Here is a 19,969-nt window from a genome sequence, read left to right as displayed (position 1 = left end):
CAAAGAATTTCTGCACAAACCGTCTCAGGAAGGGCTCATCTGCGTGCTCGTTGTCCTCACCATGGTCTTGACATGACTGCACTTCGGCTTCATAACCAACTTCAGTGGGCAAATGCTCCCCTTTCATGTCCACTGGCATGCTGGAGAAGTGGGCTCTTCAGGGATGAATCCTGGTTTCAACTGTACTGGGCAGATGGCAGACAGCGTGAATGACGTTCTGCTTGCAAGCGGTTTGCTGATGTCAACGGTGTGAACAGAGTGCCCCATTGTGGCGGTGGGGTTATGGTATGGGCAGGCATAAGCTACGGACAACGAACACAATTGCATTTTATCGATGGCAATTTAAATGCACAGAGATACCGTGACCAGATCCTGAGGCCCATTATCGTGCCAGTTCATCTGCAGCCATCATCTCATGTTTCAGCATGATAAGGCACAGCCCCATGTTGCAAGGATCTGTACACAATTCCTAGAAACTGAAAATGTCCCTGTTCTTCCCTCCTGCATACTCAGCAGACATGTCACAAATTGAGCCTGTTTGGGATGCTCTGGATCGACGTGTACGACAGAATGTTCCAGTTCCCGCCAAAATATCCAGCAACTTCGCACAGCCATTGAAGGATGAGTGGGACAACTTTCCACAGGCCACAATAAAGGCCTGATCAACTCTATGCGAAGGAGATGTGTCACACTGCATGAGGCAAATGGTGGTCACGCCAGATACTGACTTTTTCTGACCCACGCCCCTACTGTTTTTTAAGGTAAACGATATACAAAAGTATGTGGACACCCCTTCAAATTAGTGGACTCAGTTATTTCAGCCACACCCGTTACTGATAAGTGTATAAAATCAAATTTCAGCTCTGCTAGAGCTGCCCTAGTCAACTGTTTGTGCTGCTATTGTCAAGTGGAAACGTCTAGGAGCAAGAACGGCTCAGCCGCAAAGTGGTAGACCACACAAGCTCACAGAACGGGACCGCCGAGTGCTGAAGCGTGTAAAAATTGTCTGTCCTTGGTTGCAACACCCACTACTGAGTTCCAAATTGCCTCTGGAAGCAAGAACTGTTCGTCTGGAGCTTTATGAAATGGTTTTCCATGGCCGAGCAGCCGCACACAAGCCTAAGATCACCATGCGCAATGCCAAGCGTCGGCTGGAGTGGTGTAAAGCTCACCGCCATTGGACTCTAACGCTACACCATACAATGACATTCTAGACAATTCTGTGCTTCCAACTTTGTGGCAACAGTTTGGGGAAGGCCTTTCCGGTTTCAGCATAATGCCCACGTGCACAAAGCGAGGTCCATACAGAAATAGTTTGTCGAAATCGGTGTGGAAGAACTTGACTACAGAGCCTCAACCCCATCGAACATCTTTGGGATTAATTGGAACGCAGACTGTGAGCCAGGCCTAATCGGCCATAATCAGTGCCCGACCTCAGTAATGCTCTTGTGGCTGAATGGAAGCAAGTCCCTGCAGCAATGTTTCAACATCTAGTGGAAAGCCTTCCCAGAAGAGTGGAGGCTGTTATAGATAGGATTTTGGACTGAGATGTTCGACAAGCAGGTGTCCACATACACTACTTTACCAAAAGTATCTGTGATCAACAGATGCATATCTGTATTCCCAGTCATGTGAAATCCATAGATTAAGGCCTAATGTATTTTTTTTAATTGACTGATTTCCTTATTGGAACTGTAACTCAGTGAAATCTTTGAAATTGTTGCATGTTGCGTTTATATTTTTGTTCAGTATATATATATATGAAGGCGTCTGCATTGGTCATGCGATTCACTGGTGACTATCCCATCCCTCCTGCCCTGTCTCTCCAGGTTGAGTCTTAGGCTTACCCTCAGAGTGGTGGGACAGTGTGAGCAGGCTGACGCAGGAGGCTCCAATCCCAGATCCAAAGACAGTGATGCGACCTGGGTCTCCTCCAAAATAGCCGATGTTCTTGCTGATCCAACGCAGGGCTTGGATCTGGTCCAGGAGTCCATAGTTCCCTTTAGCTGCCTGGTCACCTGTACTGAGGAACCCTGGAATGTACAGAAGAGGATATCAGTGTTATTTCAGTGATTTCTTTAACACTTATCTGTGGTTCAGCATACCATCATTCTTCACCTCTGCCTCCACAAACCTCTTCTGTTCCTGACACTCATAAGGACACTCTCGCTGCACGGCTCCTTTGAGTTGCAACCTGTCCTTTTCTCCACTATGCTGTGTGTATAGATGCAGTCTACCTTGGGGCAGAGCCAAGAGAGCACCAGTATCAATCACGGAGAGGGGGGCCGGCTCTTTCCACCCCTCGCACAGAGATAGATGAAGTGTCACTCCTACAAGAAAGACTCTCGACCTTGGCTGTGACTCCTGCATCCCTTCTTATTTAAAATCATAAGCTGCCAAAAGCGCTCAATCTCTCCGCAGGTTAGATAAATTCACCTAAAAAAAACAACTAATTGAAGCAGTGTTTTGGAATATTGTAGCTTGTATACGACAAGTAGAAGGTGATGGATATTCACAACCATAGGCCCTCTGACGGAGGACATTACGTTGTTGCATTTCTAATCTTACACCCATCAATTCAATATCAACATACTAAAAAAATACCTTGCTTCATAACCTGGGATTTTACATCAGGAGAAAATGAGTCATATAGCAAGTCATAGAAATGTTACAAATTCAGAAACTCTGGTGGGAGATCCATAGAATAACATATTAGAACTCTAACTTAAATAGGATCTCTGTGGGGAGATCAACGTTATGAGAAGAACATTTATCAATCCTATGCCGGTACTGTATGTACTCTTCAAGACTGAAATTAAAGTCCCCAAACACCATTCAGAGACAGTAAGAGAATCTCATCACCTAGTACTCCGACCCTGTAGTTGAGAGTGATGACGATGACATTCCCATAGCTGGCCAGCACACTCCCATCAATCATGTTCCCTGTCCCCTCCATGTATGATCCTCCATGGATGTAGACCATTACAGGCCTAGCCTCAGTGTCCCGAATGTCTGAAGAGAGAATCAGCCATTTACGCTTTGTACAGTAAAGGTTTAAAGACAAGGTAATGCAACGTCAGAATACTGTAACCCCTCCCAGAAACTAGACTCAGCAACATTTACACCACTAAAGCTGAAGGTAAGCTCAAGGTAATGGCATCGATTTTAGCAGATGTGCTTGGGTGATTAAGGTCGTGGTTGTGACAAACCAATGGAGACAAGAATGCAAAGCAAGGATACTCATCATACAGGCCTAACAAGGAACGTGCAGTAGAAAAAAATAGAAAAATCGCTATATTATGTCAAGCTCACTCTTTTTCCCCCACAAAACTGTGTTCATACTAGAGCCATTTACTACTATTCTATTATTAGCAATACTTTTTACACATGTAGTATCCCTAAAGTTTATCTGGTTCATACTATATTTGCTCACTGTGTGTTCAACAGAGCATGTTGCTTCAGGCATTGCATGTGTCATATTAGTGGTTCAACTGCAGTATCTGACTTATTTTGCATCGAAAACAATAACAATTAGATCTAGTTGGTCAGAACAAGGCATATGACCTGAATTGTAAGTTCCATGTCAATGTGAGAGGCGCGAGTTGCCATAAAACAACAAACGACACAAATCTCCTACACCACAGTCAATCTCCTGAATAGCACAGTATGTAGTGAATAGTAATAGCTTCATCCTCATGAGTCCCTCGTACGGTCTTCCCATGAGACCCACAGAGTATAGTGGAGGAGACTTTGAGATAAGATGCAGTTGGTTATAGACATCACAGTCTGTGATCCCTAGAAGACACAGCAAAATGGTCACTTTTTCAAACATGAAGAGGTACTGTATGTGTACATTTATTGCACTCACGTTCAATTTATAGTGCTGAAAAAAATAAGCTCTTTGTTGATTGGTATAGGCCATGGGAACGCAACCCTGTTCCTGGAGTCAGGAGCTTTAACCGACCTGAAAAATCAGGTGTGATGAATTTAGTCAATCACTTAACTGACCAACTGAGCTGATTGATCAGTTCAGTGATTGACTAAATTCAACACCTGGGCCCAGATTCACAAAACCTTAAGAATACATTTATTTTTAACTGCCATTTTTTCCCTTAACTATAGACTTGAGAAGAAAGTTAAGCAAAGTTGCTAGTCCTCAAAAAGGTTATTGGAAATGTTATTTTTTCCAAGATAGCTAAACCCTTGTCTTAAACTCAGGGCAGTGAGAGAAAAGCTCATAAAAGCAAGTTAACTCACTCACAAACTTCATCTGAAAGTTTCAGTATTGATTATTTTAAACCTAAGAACGTTTTAGAACAGTAATCTCATTAAGAAATATGCTAACATGATTGCCATTGCTAGCTAGATAGCTACCTAAAATGGTTGCCAAGTAACAAACATCTTAAGATATTGTTGAGGAATTGCACTTATGAACTTCTTATTTTCTTACGAATCTTCTTAAGTTTTTGAGTAAGAAGTGTTTTGTGGGCCTCCTGAGTAGAGCAGTGGTCTAAGGCACTGCATCGCAGTGCTAGCTGTACCACTAGAGATCCTTGTTCGAGTCCAGGCTCTGTTGCAGCCGGCCGCTACCGGGAGACCCATGGGGGCGGCGCACAATTGGCCCAGCGTTGTCCGGGTTAGGGGAGGGCTTGGCTGGTAGGGATGTTCCTGTCCCATCGCACACTAGCGACTCCTATGGCGGGCCGGGTGCAAAGCACGCTGACACAGTCACCAGGTGTACAGTGTTCCCTCTGACACATTGGTGCGGCTTGCTTGGCTGGGTTGTGATTCAGAGGACGCACGGCTCTCGACCTTCACCTCTCCCGAGTCCGAATGGGAGTTGCAGTGATGAGACAAGACTAACTACCAATTGGGGAGAAATAATAATAATAATTACAATTGTTAAAAAATAAAATAAGTGTTTTGTGAATCTGGGCCCTGGTCTTCCAGGCAGTTAAAGCCAAATCCTGCATATCCTGTGGCTCTTCAGGAACAGGGTGGACTTCCCCTGGTAAGAGCACAAAAAGACAAGAAATAACCCATACAATAACCCATTGTACAAATGGAGTACAGTACATTTGGGATCAATGACAAATTGACAGCATACCTACATTTACCTTCAGGGGGCTGTTAGAGGGCTAAATCCGTATCCAGCGTCCCCCCAAAAAATCCATGACACTATAAATACTGCAGATATGATATGGATGTCCAGATCAAATCAATGAAGAGTGAAATAGTGAAGGCGCTGAGAGAATCAAGTGACTTGATATTGACTTTGCATGCAAACTGATAAACTAAGGGCTGAACTACTTCTGAGGTGTAAAAAAGTTTGTCAAGAAATCGAAGATGAAGGTCTGTGGAAATTTCAAAAATCTAAAAAGTTGTGTATTAAACTTTGAGCACAAAAAAATACCTTCACTGTCACTGTGAGAGAAATCCACTCCTTGACTCTTGATTTGGGTCCCTAGGATTCACATGAGGGAGGAAAAAAACAAGAAAGAACAAGAGAATTCAAAAATAACACGATTGACCGCCAAGGAAGATAGTGATATCCAATCAGTATCTCAGAAAATCAGTCCAAAATTGCATTACTGTAAAAAGAACGAAGCATGTCTGTTCTTTAAGCAGAGAGAGGAAATATGATCTAGTCTCCTTTTCCTTGTCTTGTTAAGAAAAAAAACTAGGCTGTTTACATATTGTACCAACAGCAACTTTTTGAAGTCAATATGTTGATTTGTTTTCTAATGAAATAAAAAATTACATTGTATTCAAATAAACATGTCATGGGTGGATGTTATTGTGTGGAATAATCTTACTCTCAGGAAAACACTTCATCTCTGAACACATACACATGCACACACACCTCTGACCGACATTTATCAGTCTCTGCTGGGTTTAACTTTCAAAGACGATGAGGCTGGGATTTTGGCTTTGAGCCAACTCCCAAGTCACTCTGCTCCTTTAAATTCCTTTGTTAGCTTACATACCTTCTTCTCTACATACTTTCTTGTTGGGTTTTCTGGCACATTCCTTGGATATTCTTTTGACTGAAAAATGAATTAAAGACTACAAAATAACAGAAGCCTCTGAAAAATGTAAGAAACATGCAGGAACCCAACCAACCAGGTCCACTTCTCATCACCTTGGGAACGAAAGGGAGGTAGTGAGATAGGGGGTTAGATATATTCATAAAATAAAATAATAAGCATAATGAATTCACATGCACTCTGTCTATAGATTGTGTGAGCCCTAATACTGTCCAAAAAAAATAAAAATGAAGGAACGGAAATGTGTTTATCAATCACAATAGTGTTTACTGGAGATCAGGCAGCCCTGATTTTGTCCAGTTAATATTGATCAACAGATCCATAGCATACAAATACAGAAATGTATTGCACCTCAGATTCTTATACTGTTAAGGCGCTCACATTGTAAACAGACATCTAGTGCACAGGACTAAATATTTCATCAGCCTAACATTTGTCTGAATCTCATTTATCACACCTATTGACCTATTCCCAGTAGTTAGGTTAGGAAATGCAGTAGGCTATATTCCTACTTTCAATGATTAGTTGTCTGACACATGAATAAGTTTTATATCAGTGTGTGAATGCATTTTCCTCTTACAGAACACAAGGAAGGGAGGCAACACGTAAGCGGTGAAGAAGAGTTGATGACATGACTTTGGATGGGAAAAGAACTTGGGCTGGCACAAATGGGATGCACAATGACAACTGCTGCATGCTCAAAACATGATCATCGCAAGGTGACAGCAAGGCCAATACATTAAACAACATGGATTGTCCCTTTGGTCCATTTGACCCATTCCACTCACCATCCTCTGTTGGAACATAGATGTTTAAATACAAACAGTCCTCGTTCTGATCCTGAATGTAATTGGCCACTGTGTCCAGGTTATAGGTGAACCATATGGGCATCATGATCTCAGGCACTGTGTTGCGGATGTTCTGAGGGCACACTGGCGTGAAGTGGGTAGCATTCTTGATCCCTGACCAGGAGGAGGGCTGCTCTGGGGGCATGAAGCGCTTCTCCCCAATGGGAGGGGCAGCGTACGGCACCCCAAGGTACTGGTCAATGGGTTTAAGGACCTCACCTGGCACCGCGACCCGGAGACCCCTCAGCTTCCCAAACTGGGTGTTCACAGTTGGGTTGAAGTTCTGGCTGGTCGCCACTGTGAATTGCCAGTAGGAACATAACATCCACATTAAAAGATCACGGCGGGCAGCGATGGTTGCGGTTCCTCGCCGATTTGATAGGTGTGCAGGCAACCGATGGTGCCTGAACTCTGCCAACCACATGGTCTGGGCAAGTGAGTGCCTCTGCACCACGCCAATGTACACTCGAGTGTCCTCTCAATCCTTATAACCTACTGTATTCCACTCAACCAGGCATTGCTCAACCTGCCCTGGGCTCCAATTGTTACTAAAAACAAATAAACAAAGGCCAGGTATTCACTCATCTCCAGCTTCAACTCTCATTGATGTTCAGAACCCAGAGCTGCAAACAAGAGAGACAAATGGTCAGGTGAGCAAACATCGAAATCAGCGTTTCAACAAAAAAGTGTGGGTTGCTGACTGCAATGCCCCTGAGTATTTTGATGGGACTATGTTGCCAGATTAATTGAAAACTGGGGCTATTAAATATATAGTGCTAGAGTAGCTCATCATTCGTATGCTTACACAGAAGATTGGCTCCCTGTAGAAAACCCACACAATCATTTCAAAGCAATCTAATCACTTGGGAGAACTCAAGGGACCATTTGAACACACTACGGTGGTGAGTGAGTGGTTGTGTTGTCTGTAATCCAGCAGAATGTGAATGTAAATATATGCAAATGTTAATATCACAAAGGACATACTCATTGCCCTCAATTGTCTTTATATCTCACAACGATTTCACCAGGGATAAGTTTACTCTACAAACAGACAATATAATTTCCAGCATGTTTGGTGTTAACACCTCTTCATGGTTCTAGTGTGGGCTGATATCACCATGGGGAGAGGATTTGAACTATCTGAGAAAGCATCTGCATCAATGGGCGGTCGCTGTGTATGCTGCAATGCATCTGGAAGTGAGGGCTTTAGTGTACTGTACGTTCACTTTGTCTCATGTAAAAGGACAGTAATGAATCTTTGAGACAGAAATGTAAAAAAAAAGCCACTACATTAACAATGTTTGTTCTGGGTTCTTCAGTAGTAAAGCATTAACGACACTGATGTAACCTTTGAGTGGAAAGACGGAAAGCTGTGATGGAAGTACAGTGCCATATCATCACGTTCTTTCTCGTTTGTATAGTTTAGATTAGGGATAGGCAACTGCTGGCCCGCAGCCCCCCTTTTGAAACGCCTCGGATCAATTTTAGGAGCTCAGTCGGGGTCTCAATTTACTGTTAAGAGTTAGAATAGTAAAATACACAAGGTGACATTTTGAAATTTGGCTGTGCATCAGCAGTTTCTCTCTTCTTATGTCAGTCACTGATAGCTGACATGGGATAATTGAGTGAATAACATTTTTTTAGATTGCTAGGTTAGTCTAGTGGCCAGCTATCTAAACTTAGTAATCATGGTCAAATTACCGGCTGGGGGGGGGGGGCACCCATTGATTTTGTTAGTCAGTCTCACTCAGATATCGTTAAAAACTGCAAAGTTTCTCTCCACCCAATGGCAAAATGTGTAGAATTGCAGCAAACTTTCTTTAAAACTGAAACATTTTATCTACGACCCATGGCAAAGTGTGTAGAATTGCACAAAATCAACTCTAACATGTAACAACTTTCTGTCCGCAGTCAAGAGGGGGGCTGCTAAAATGTTTTGCTCACAATGTGGTGGATGTGAGCAGGCAGACCCAGGAGCAACTGCGGCCCCTCATGATGAGTTCAGCTTTTTTGTGGCCCCCATCAAAGTCGCCCTGGTTAAGATCCACAACAGCATGGCAACAACAACCCTTCAGTAACAGCTAATATAAACGTATGAAAATAGTGCAACAACAGTGTTGCAGAGCCACAGGCAATAGAAACAGAGAGTAATGAGCCTCCTGGGCCATCAGGCTGGGTACTTGCTGGTCAATATGGATGACTCCAAGAACAAGCTTGTTTCCCTAAAATCAATTTCCTTAGCGTGTACTGATAGAGCTGCATATTGAGTCGCCTGAAAGTCAAAATTACTCTTTGCTGGAATGAACAGATATTGATTCTATCAAAAACTGAAATATCTCTGAGTCCTCTAACTCTTTAAAAGTGTAAGAGTTGTGTTGTGAAAACATAACAGCAACCGTTTTAGAAAAGACCAATAGAAAAGGGTACTACATGTAGGCCCATGTGTGTTCATGTGTCTGAGGGTGGGAGGTAGTCAACATGTCCATTATGCCTCATTATCACCCATATAGGGTCATGTTTCTCTTTTTACTTTTCAACTTGTGCAATGATTGCAATTTATTGCACAATGTATTGATAGAGAAAAAAGGCTAAAGGTTGACAAAGTAAGCTTTGGCTACTTAGTCTTTGAGCAGGTTAAGCATTTCTTCAGCCATTAATTAGGAAGCCAGGCAAAACTGAAGACGTGTATTCCCTCAACACATAGGATTGTGTTTAGACCAGCAGGGGAGGTGGAAGAGGCTTCGCGACGAGACAGGAATACGAATAGATTACAACTCCACTGTCTGTTGTAAGAGCTATCTGATGGCGCCTAGATTGAAAGTAAAGACATTAGCATCATCATTAGATTGAAACCATCACTTCAAAATACTGACATGTTAAAGTCTTTAATTTAGCACGGCTGCTACATGTCCTATTTTCCCGAGCTGTGCGCAATTCTCAGTCCCAATAAAAAAGGCTATTGATTCACAAAATACAGAGTGAACTTGGACAATGGTCATTTCCCAGTGCACTTGAACGGTCATTGCAGGCCATCGGTATTATGCATTCGAATAGTAAAATATGCCCAATGCATACAATTAACCATAAATTAGCTACACTCACAACAGGTGTGTTAACGTCACGAATATAGGGTACAAATGTTGCAATTATGGGCCAAAACTGAACAACAAATATATTTATGAATTTGTAAGCATTTTAAAAAACAACATGGTTTCGGGCCGTTATTGCGGCGACAGGCCCACTAATGTTATCAGTAGCTCTTTAGGCTATGCCAGTCATAAGCACCACTACAACTACAACCCAAATGACAACTTGTTATAACTCTATACGGGGGTCTAATTGGACACACAACATGCTTTGACATCTCTCCTAAATTGGTATGAATAAGTCCCAATTGTATCAAGGTAGCAGCAGCCTGTGACCATTGGCAGAATGATGATGGGTAAAAGATAACGAGAGTACGGCGTAAAGCAGTCTCTCGCTCCTCTGAGGTGCTCTTGCTAAATCCGGCGTCCTTTTGCAAATTATTAATCAGTGCTAATCCTTTCAAATCGTTCGATTAGTCTAACTCGTTTTAATGTAAAAACTAAAGCATGCACAGTTAAATGTCAAGATAATGATAACGTCACTGTACACCTCTTTGAAGGTGAGCTGGTGGCATCGATTCACCAGTGATGTAGGTAGGCAACGATGCGTTAAAATTTCAGAGTGAATAAGAGACTGAAAACCAGACGTTAAGACAAAAGACGAAGCCACTTCCATGCTCCTCCAAATTTCCAAATAAACACCAAGGATGCGGTAGATTAGCCTAAAAAAACGTTGCAACTGTTTAACCTAATTATCACACGCAAAACATCTCAATATCACCATAATATAATTAAAATAATTTTAAACATACTACAATTAAACATCACATTCTTAAAAAAACAGCCCGATCCTGCAATCTGGTGTACCAAGATCTTGCCAAACCTTCATCTCATGGAAATGGGAATTTTCGACTCACCTGCTCTACCGGAGACTCCTCTTCATCCCCGGCTTGCTCTTCTCCATATCACTTCGTTTTCATGGCACTGCAATGATGATCACAATTATTTTTAAATAAAATCGAATGTAAATATTTTGCTTTCAATTCATATGTTCTATTTAGTCTTCTTGATTAAAATTAATGTTAGCCCTCTCGTTTTGTGCGCGCGCAGCTCGTTCACGACGGCAAGGTCAGGAGCCCCCACTGCCTTGCGCGTTTCTAGGCAACGATGGGGATACGCGTGAGCGTAATAAGAAAAGGGAACGTATTTGTAACTTGGTCTAATCAAAATGATGCATATTTTATTATAATGATTAGGCTATTTAGTACATAATGCATCAGGTAGCCTATAGACTAGAGCTATGGCTTTCCCTGGGTACTTTGTGTAACGAAAGACCGTGATGCAGACTCAGGTCTCATCTAATTTAAAATGATGATGTGTGTGATAAGCATAACCGATGCTCATTACGTCTAGGCCCATAGAATTAGGAATTAAAATGCTAATAATTGAATAGGATCTCTATGAATAGACATATAATCGGCATTCTTCCTGACAATCCAATTGAAATCATTTGAAAAGATTCTACACATTCTGCTAAAACCATCTCAGTGCTTTAAAGGGAAAATGGTGCAGGTATTGAATAAGGATTAAAGGATTTCACATGTGAATGGTCTAATATAGCCAAATTAATTGTAGCCTACTAAATGGTGAATAGTTGTAAAATAAGTTCCAAGCAAGAATAGGCCTCAGTAACAGGCGCTCAGCATCACCCACCCAAACACAGAACTCCCTATTTGTGATATCTGGTACTGACGCTAAATTGGACACCTCCCTCTTGTGGTGAGTTTACATACCACAGCCATCGAGTGCCACTTGAGTGGGAAACGATGTTTTACAATCACAAGAATTCAACCTAGGAGAGTAATTTCACCTTTATACATGTGGGCTCACAGAGATGACAGTTTTGCAAAGCCAGATGAAAGAGAAATGCCATCTCTCCAGAAAGTATAATGCAGAGCAATCTGTTCTTTGCTGTGCACTCTGTATTTTTTATCATCGATATGCATCAATTACTTTTATCCATTGCCTTTTATTTTTACCATAACCATTGCGAATGCACTGTCGAACTCCTCTCACAAGCTCTAGAGCCAGGCTCCACTCAACTACGCAACCTGGTCTCAACGCAGTTCGTATTATTCTGTATGTAAATCTGAGATACACTATTTAGTGTGATATGTTATGTTTTGTATGGTATGTATTCATTTGTCGATGTCCATCACACATTTCATATGATATGAATTACAATATGCATTATAAATTTGTAAAAATGTATATGTGTTACAATTTGCCAGATTTATGATATGTTACGAACTCTAAGTGGCTAGGTGGCTAACGTTAGCTAGCTGAGTAATGTTAGTTAGGCTAGGGGTTAAGGTTAGGAGTTAGGTTAAAGGGTTAGGGTAAGGTTTAGCGTGGGCATGCACGCTTCCAACTCAATCATCAAGTTTACAGATGACACTACAGTGGTAGGCCTGATTACCAACAACAACGAGACGGCCTGCAGGGAGGAGGTGAGGGCCCTCGGAGTGTGGTGTCAGCAAAATAACCTCTCACTTAACGTCAACAAAACAAAAGGAGATGATCGTGGACTTCAGGAAACAGCAGAGGGAGCACCCCCCTCCCCCCCCCCCCATCCACATCGATTGGACATTAGTGGAGAAGGTGGAAAGTTATAAGTTCCTCGGTGTACACATCACGGACAAATTGAAATGGTCCACCCACACAGACAGCGTGGTGAAGAAGGCACAACAGCGCCTATTCAAACTCAGAAGGCTGAAGTAATTTGGCTTGTCATCTAAAACACTCACAGACTTTTACAGATGCACAATCGAGAGCGTCCTGTCGGGCTGGTACAGAAACTGCACCGCCCTTAACCGCAAGGCTCTCCAGAGGGTACCTGCCCTCCAGGACACCTACACCACCCGATGTCACAGGAAGGCCAATAAGATCAAGGACAACAACCCCCCGAGCCACTGCCTGTTCACCCCGCTATCATCCAGAAGGCGAGGTCAGTACAGGTGCATCAAAGCAGGGACCGAGAGACTGAAAAACAGCTTCTATCTCAAGGCCATCAGACTGTTAAACAGCCATCACTAACATTGAGTGGCTGCTGCCAACATAGACTCAAATCTCTTGCCACTTTAATAAATGTAATAAATGGATTTAAAAAGGTATCACTAGTCACTTTAAATAACACCACTTTAATAATGTCTACATATCCTACTAATTACTGGATAGGATAGGATAAAGTAATCCTTCTAACCCCCCCTTAAAATATTTAGATGCACTATTGTAAAGTGGTTGCTCCACTGTATATCATAAGGTGAATGCACCAATTTGTAAGTCGCTCTGGATAAGAGCGTCTGCTAAATGACTTAAATGTAAATGTAAATTACTCATCTCATATGTATATACTGTATTCTATACCATCTACTGCATCTTGCCTATGCCGCACGGCCATCGCTCATCCATATATTTATATGTGCATATTCTTATTATTCCCTTTACATTTGTGAATATAAGGTCGTTTTTTGGAATTTGTTAGATTACTTGTTAGATATTACTGTATTGTCGGAACTAGAAGCACAAGCATTTCGCTACACTCGCATTAACATCTGCTAACCATGTGTGTGACCAATAAAATGTCATTTGATTTATGGTACACATGTCCTTTGCACCCACTGTAAGGCAGGGAAGTAGCTAGATAGTGTAGCCAATTTCAGGCCAGGGTGACATCTAAAGTACAATTATTGTAGTGATTTTCACCGAAAATGTAGACTACAACTACGGCATTAACATCTAAAAATGTTTGTAAAATAAACAAAAAATGAGCTACTCCGTTAAAAACGAAATGATTGTGAACACACTCCCAAGTCCCAACTTCGGCAGACAAGTTTCTAATTCTCTCTGAAGTTTCTAGTCACATCTATAGATGGCTAGCTGGGAAGGGCTCATCAAGACAACTGACTTTTTTTACTGACCAGTGTTGCCAACTATTTTTCAGTGTGATCTGCTGAGTTTCGCCGTTGCCGCGACTCACAGCACCAATTTGCCTTGTTGCTGCACGACTCTGGTCCCCAACGTAGCGTTTTCGCCCCCTCCTCTTCTGCTTCCTGCCTGTGTGTGCGCAATGCTGCGACTTATGTTGCACATACAGCTTGTCCAACTCTCGTTTGCGGCAGAATTGATTGGGGAAAAGTCGCTAAATGCCATCAAAACCCCCAGTGTCAAAACTTCAAAACTCCCCAAAGGTTGCCTGAAAAGTAGCTGAATTTGTCTCTAGAATCTTTTACAAATAAAAGTCGCTGGAGAGGTCTGAAAATATAGCAGCTAAATTGGCAACACTGGAACTGACTTAACCGAATCCATTCGACTATCGCTGCGTGAGATACGTCGTCAATTTACTTGGGAACCAGGCGTGGCGTTGTTCAGAATGTTGGTGCGTAACTCGTTGTAGAACTTTGGTCATTTTACGATTCTCTGATGGAAAGATGCAATGAGGATGAGAGGCGTAACGTTAACTTCGGGAAGGCAATGCTAGTACCGGAGTTCTAGCTATAAAATTGACTAATAGAAGTATAAAGGGGAGGAATAGCACATGCAGGAACGCCCCGAATTGCGTGCCGCAATCACACCTAAATATTTCCATGAGGAGCGTTTGAAAAATAAACACTTTCATTGAGACAGCACAGTTGCTAATGCTACAGGATTAGCATTGAACGCGTGACTAGCGGTAATAAAGTGGCTGTAGATCAAAAACGTTTAAATGAATAGAATGACAGTAAAACACTCGTGTTATTTTCCACCTTGATGGCAAACTTTCTGTACGCTACCATTCACTCCCAGTAATTTTAGCTCTGGCGATGTTCCAATGAATGTGTTTATAATAATTCTGCATGGAATTATTATGTTGTTAACATTTATTATCTTGAACCTATCTTGCAGATGTATTGTCATGGGCTTTTTGCAATTTAATCATCCTCATGTATTAAATACTGCATATTGTTTTTCAGAGGGAAGTCAGAGGACACTGATGCCCCCATAACATTTCACAGCAAGCATCCAGTCTAACTAAATCACACAGTGTTTGCCAACTTCTCTTGCCAACTTCTCAGTAAGGAAAGTAGCTATTGGCTGTCCTAAATGTCACTAAATGACGTCATCGCCTAATTTGCATAATTGGCCATGTGCATGTAATTGTGATGGACGCTGTAGGAGAGAGAAATAACGTCGTGTGAGAGACAAAAAGTGAGTAAAAAATAAGAACCAGATATTTGAGGCCATACTCGGCCTTCCCTGTGGCTCAGTTGGTAGAGCATGGTGTTTGCAATGCCAGCGTGGTGTGTGCAACGCCAGGGTTGTGGGTTTGATTCCCACGGGGGGCCAGTCCAAAATAAAAAAATGCATGAAATGAAATGTATGTATTCCCTACTGTAAGTTGCTCTGGATAAGAGCGTCTGCTGAATGACAAAAATTTAAATGTAATACTCCTCCTTCAGCACTTTATGGACCCCATTGTTAATCCCCGTCATAACAGAGGCATTGTCAGTCCCTATCCCCAGGAGTTTCTCTTTTTTTAAGACAACACTTCTCGAGGAAAGCCACAACAGCACGGGCTATAGATTTGGCGTCTCCTCCCTCCAACTCAACAAGCCCCAGAAATGTTGATACAATTGTCTGCTTGGTATCACTAAAGTACCTTATCACAACCCCCAGGTACTTAGAAACACTTACATCTGTGGACTCATTGAGGAGGAGGCTGAAACGTTGGTCACCCACATCTGCGACCGACTTTTTCAGAAAGTATGGTGCTAGAACACCATTAATCATTTCTATGCACTTTGTCCTGTGCATTTTGAAGTGGGTAGCAGCAGTGGAGTCTGAGAAAGCAGCTCTACATGCTTCTCCAATGTGATCACATGCCAGCATAGAACAGTGTTCAGCGATAGCTAATGCCATGGTGTAAGTCGCTCTGGATAAGAGCGTCTGGTAAATGACTAAAATGTAAAATGTAAAAAATGTGGCCTCAGCCTTTTTTTCAGAGTAATTTTTGAAAACCACAAATGGCAGTTTGTTGTGGGTGGAACTGTTATAACAGTTCCACCCACAACAAACTGCCATTTGTGGTTTTCATAACGAATAACGAATGAGGAGATGGCACGTGGGTACCTGTTTCTATAAACCAATGAGGAGATGGGAGAGGCAGGATTTGCAGCGCGATCTGCGTCAGAAATAGGAATGACTTCTATTTTAGCCCTTGGCAACGCAGACTGTCATTGGCGCGTGCGAGCAGCGTGGGTGCAATAATTGAATAACATGGATTTCTAAATTTATTTTGCGACGCTCGTACGTATGCGACGTATGCGACGTGTCCGGTCTGGTCAGCATGTAAACATTATTAAAACATTATTAAAGTGGCATTATTTAGAGTGCATTGTATAAAGTGACTAGTGATCCATTTATTAAAGTGGCCAGTGACTGGGTCTCAATGTAGGGAGCAGCGTCTCTGAGTTAGTGATGGCTGTTTAGCAGTCTGATGGCCTTGAGATAGAAGCTGTTTTTCAGTCTCTCGGTCCCAGCTTTGATGCACCTGTACTGACCTCGCCTTCTGGAGGGTAGCGGTGTGAACAGGCAGTGGCTCAGGTCGTTGATGTCCTTGAGGATCTTTTTGGCCTTCCTGTGACATCGGGTGCTGTAGGTGTCATAGAGGGCAGGTAGTTTGCCCCAAGTGATGCGTTGTGCAGACCGCACCACCCTCTGGAGAGCCTTGCAGTTGAGGACGGTGCAGTTGCCGTACCAGGGTGTGATGCAGCCCGACAGGATTCTTTCGATTGTGCATCTGTAAATGTTTGTGAGGGTTTTGGATGACAAGCCAAATTTCTTTAGCCTCCTGAGGTTGAAGAGGCACTGTTGAGACTTCTTCACCACACGGTCTGTGTGGGTGGACCATTTCAGTTTGTCTGTGACGTGTACGCCGAGGAACTCCTGACACCACCACCACTGACACCACCACTCACATCCTCTCTGTAGGCTGTCTCATCGTTGTTGGTAATCAAGCCCACTACTGTTGTGTCATTTGCAAACTTGATGATTGAGTTGGAGGTATGCATGGCCACGCAGTTGTGGGTGAACAGGGAGTACAGGGGGGGCTGAGCACGCACCCTTGAGGGTCAGCGAAGTGGAGATGTTGTTTCCTACCTTCAAAGTCCAGGACCCAATTGCACAGGGCAGGGTTGAGACCCCGGGCCTCTAGCTTGATGATGAGCTTGGAGGGCACTATGGTGTTGAATGCTGAGCTGTAGCCAATTAACAGCATACTTACATAGGTATTCATTTTGTCCAGATGGGATAGGGCAGTGTGCAGTGTGGTGGCGATTGCTTCGTCTGTGGACCTGTTGGGGTGGTATGCAAACTGAAGTGGGTCTAGGGTGGCAGTAAGGTGGAGGTGATATGATCCTTGACTAGTCTCTCAAAGCACTTCATGATGACAGAAGTGAGTTCTACGGGGTGGTAGTCATTTCGTTCAGTTATCTTTGCCTTCTTGGGTACAAGAACAATGGTAGCCATCTTGAAGCATGTGGGGACAACAGACTGGGATAGGGAGCGATTGAATATGTCCGGAAACACACCAGCCAGCTGGTCTATGCATGCTTTGAAGTCGCGGCTAGGGATGCCGTCTGGGCCAGCAGCCTTGCGAGGGCTAACAGGTTTAAATGTTTTACTCACATCAGCCACAGAGAAGGAGAGGAGGGGGGAGGGGGAGGCGCAGTCCATGTTAGCGGGCCGTGACGGTGGCACTGTCTTATCCTCAAAGCGGGCAAAGAAGGTGTTTAGGTTGTCTGGAAGCGTGACGTGGCTGGATTTCTTTTTGTAGTCTGTGATTTCCTGTAGACCTTGCCACATACGTCTCGTGTCTGAGCCGTTGAATTGCGACTCCACCTTGTCCCTGTACTGGCATTTCACTTGTTTGATTGCCTTGTGGAGGGAATAGCTACACTGTTTATATTCAGACATATTCCCAGACCTCTTTCCATGGTTAAATGTGGTGGATTGAGCTTTCAGTTTTGCGCAAATGCCGCCATCCATCCACGGTTTTTGGTTAGAGTAGGTTTTAATAGTCACAATGGGTACAACATCTCCAATGCGCTTCTTTATAAACGCGCTCACCGAGTCAGCGTATAGGTCAATGTTTTGATCACATGGACTGGAATATGTTCCGGTCAGCCTCAAAGAACAACAATATTGAAGCATGGCTTCCGATTGGTCGGACCAGCGTTGAATGGTTCTCGTCACTGGTACATCCTGTTTGAGTTTCTGCCTATAAGATGGGAGGAGCAAGATGGCGTCGTGGTCGGATTTGCCGAAGGGAGGGCGGGGGAGGGCTTTGTATGCATCGCGGAAGTTAGAGTAGCAGTGGTCGAGGGTGTTGCTCATGCGCATAGTGCAATCAATATGCTGGAAGAATTTAGGTACACTTGTTCTCAAATTTGCTTTGTTAAAATCCCCAGCTACAATAAATGCAGCCTCAGGATGTATGGTTTCCAGTTTGCATATAGTCCAGTGAAGTTCCTTGATTGTCGTCTTGGTGTCTGCTTGAGGGGGAATGTACACAGCTGTGACTATAACTGACGAGAATTCTCTTGGTAGGTAAAATGGCCAGCATTTGATTGTAAGGAATTCTAGATCGGGTGAACAGAAGGACTTGAGTTCCTATATGTTGTTATGATTACACCATGAGTCGTTAATCATAAAGCATACACCCCCGCCCTTCCTTTTCCCAGAGAGGTGTTTATCTCTGTCGGCGCGATGTATGGAGAAGCCCGGTGGCTGAACTGATTCCGACAACATATCCCGAGAGAGCTCTGTTTCTGTGAAACAGAGAATGTTACAATCTCTGATGTCTCTCTGGAAGGCAACCCTTGATCGCATTCCGTCTACCTTGTTGTCAAGAGACTGGACATTGGCTAGTAGTATACTCGGGAGTGGTGTGCGACGTACACGTCTACGGAGCCTGGCCAGGTGGCCGCTTCGTCTGCTCCTTCTTCGGCGTCGTTGTTTTGGATCGCCTACTGGAATTAGCTCCATTGTCCTGGGTGGTGGTCCGAACAGAGGATCCGCTTTGGGAAAGTCGTATTTCTGGTCGTAATGTTGGTAAGTTGACGTTGCTCTTATGTCCAATAGTTCTTCCCGGCTGTATGTAATAAGATAAGATAAGTAAGACTTAAGATTTCCTGGGGTAACAATGTAAGAAATAAATACATTAAAAAAAAGAAATACTGCATAGTTTCCTAAGAACTCGAAGCGAGGCAACCATCTCTGTCGGCGCCATGCTATGGTTCAGAGGGTGAATGGGCAAGACAAAATATTTAAGTGCCTTTGAACGGGGTATGGTAGTAGGTGCCAGGCACACCGATTTATGTCAAGAACTGCAATGCTGCTGGGTTTTTCACACTCAAGTTTCCGTGTGTATCAAAAATGGTCCACCACACAAAGGACATCCAGCCAACTGTGAAAAGTATTGTAGTCAACATGAGCCAGCATCCCTGTTGAACACTTTCGACACCTTGTAGAGTCCATGCCCCGATGATTTGAGGCTGATCTGATGGCAAAAGAGTGAGGAGGGTGCAACTCAATATTAGGAAAGTGTTCTTAATGTTTTGTACACTGTGTAAGTAGCCTAGATGTTACATGCCTCATTCAATATTGAACATTTTACTGACAAATGTGTATCCTGCTTCTATTCGAAGTAGGCCTAATTTAAATAAAGTTTTGCCAGTGATATTCCCTCCCTCCTTACATCTTGTATTGCAGGCAGAGTCATTAAATGAGGCGATGTGGGAGGAGTTATGTATGACTGAGCTCAGCCAAGTCACTGGGGAGCTGGTTCGAAAGAGAGAGAGGAAAAGAGAGCCTCAACACCCAGGTAAAAGTTATTCACAAGAACTCTATGTTTTTGTTTATTGTCATCCCAGCTCACCTCTGCTTTATA

General features: G+C 43.2%; 1 protein-coding gene across 3 annotated transcripts in view; it reads right to left on the bottom strand.

Moving 5' to 3' along the window:
• LOC106603382 (neuroligin-3) overlaps positions 1 to 14,673 on the bottom strand; it is a 44,369-nt gene extending 29,696 nt beyond the window's left edge. Inside the window, exons 1-6 of one of the 3 annotated variants that reach the window (XM_045717067.1) lie at positions 13,962 to 14,673; positions 10,899 to 10,965; positions 6,836 to 7,518; positions 5,414 to 5,464; positions 2,863 to 3,012; positions 1,848 to 2,033 (exon numbers count right to left, since the gene is read on the bottom strand). In XM_045717067.1, coding sequence (XP_045573023.1) covers positions 1,848 to 2,033; positions 2,863 to 3,012; positions 5,414 to 5,464; positions 6,836 to 7,319 — 871 coding nt within the window. In that variant the 5' untranslated portion in view covers positions 7,320 to 7,518; positions 10,899 to 10,965; positions 13,962 to 14,673. Of the gene's footprint in view, positions 1 to 1,847; positions 2,034 to 2,862; positions 3,013 to 5,413; positions 5,465 to 5,987; positions 6,027 to 6,835; positions 7,519 to 10,898; positions 11,160 to 13,961 lie in introns of those variants that run through there. The other 2 variants (XM_014196987.2, XM_045717068.1) reach the window with 2 other exon arrangements.
• Between the last annotated feature and the right edge of the window lie 5,296 nt (positions 14,674 to 19,969).

This window comes from Salmo salar, chromosome ssa04 (assembly GCF_905237065.1).
Source record: "Salmo salar chromosome ssa04, Ssal_v3.1, whole genome shotgun sequence".
Classification (NCBI taxonomy): Eukaryota; Metazoa; Chordata; class Actinopteri; order Salmoniformes; family Salmonidae; genus Salmo; species Salmo salar.
The sequence above is the reverse complement of the archived record's forward strand: the minus strand, read 5'-3'. Positions and strand labels throughout refer to the sequence as shown.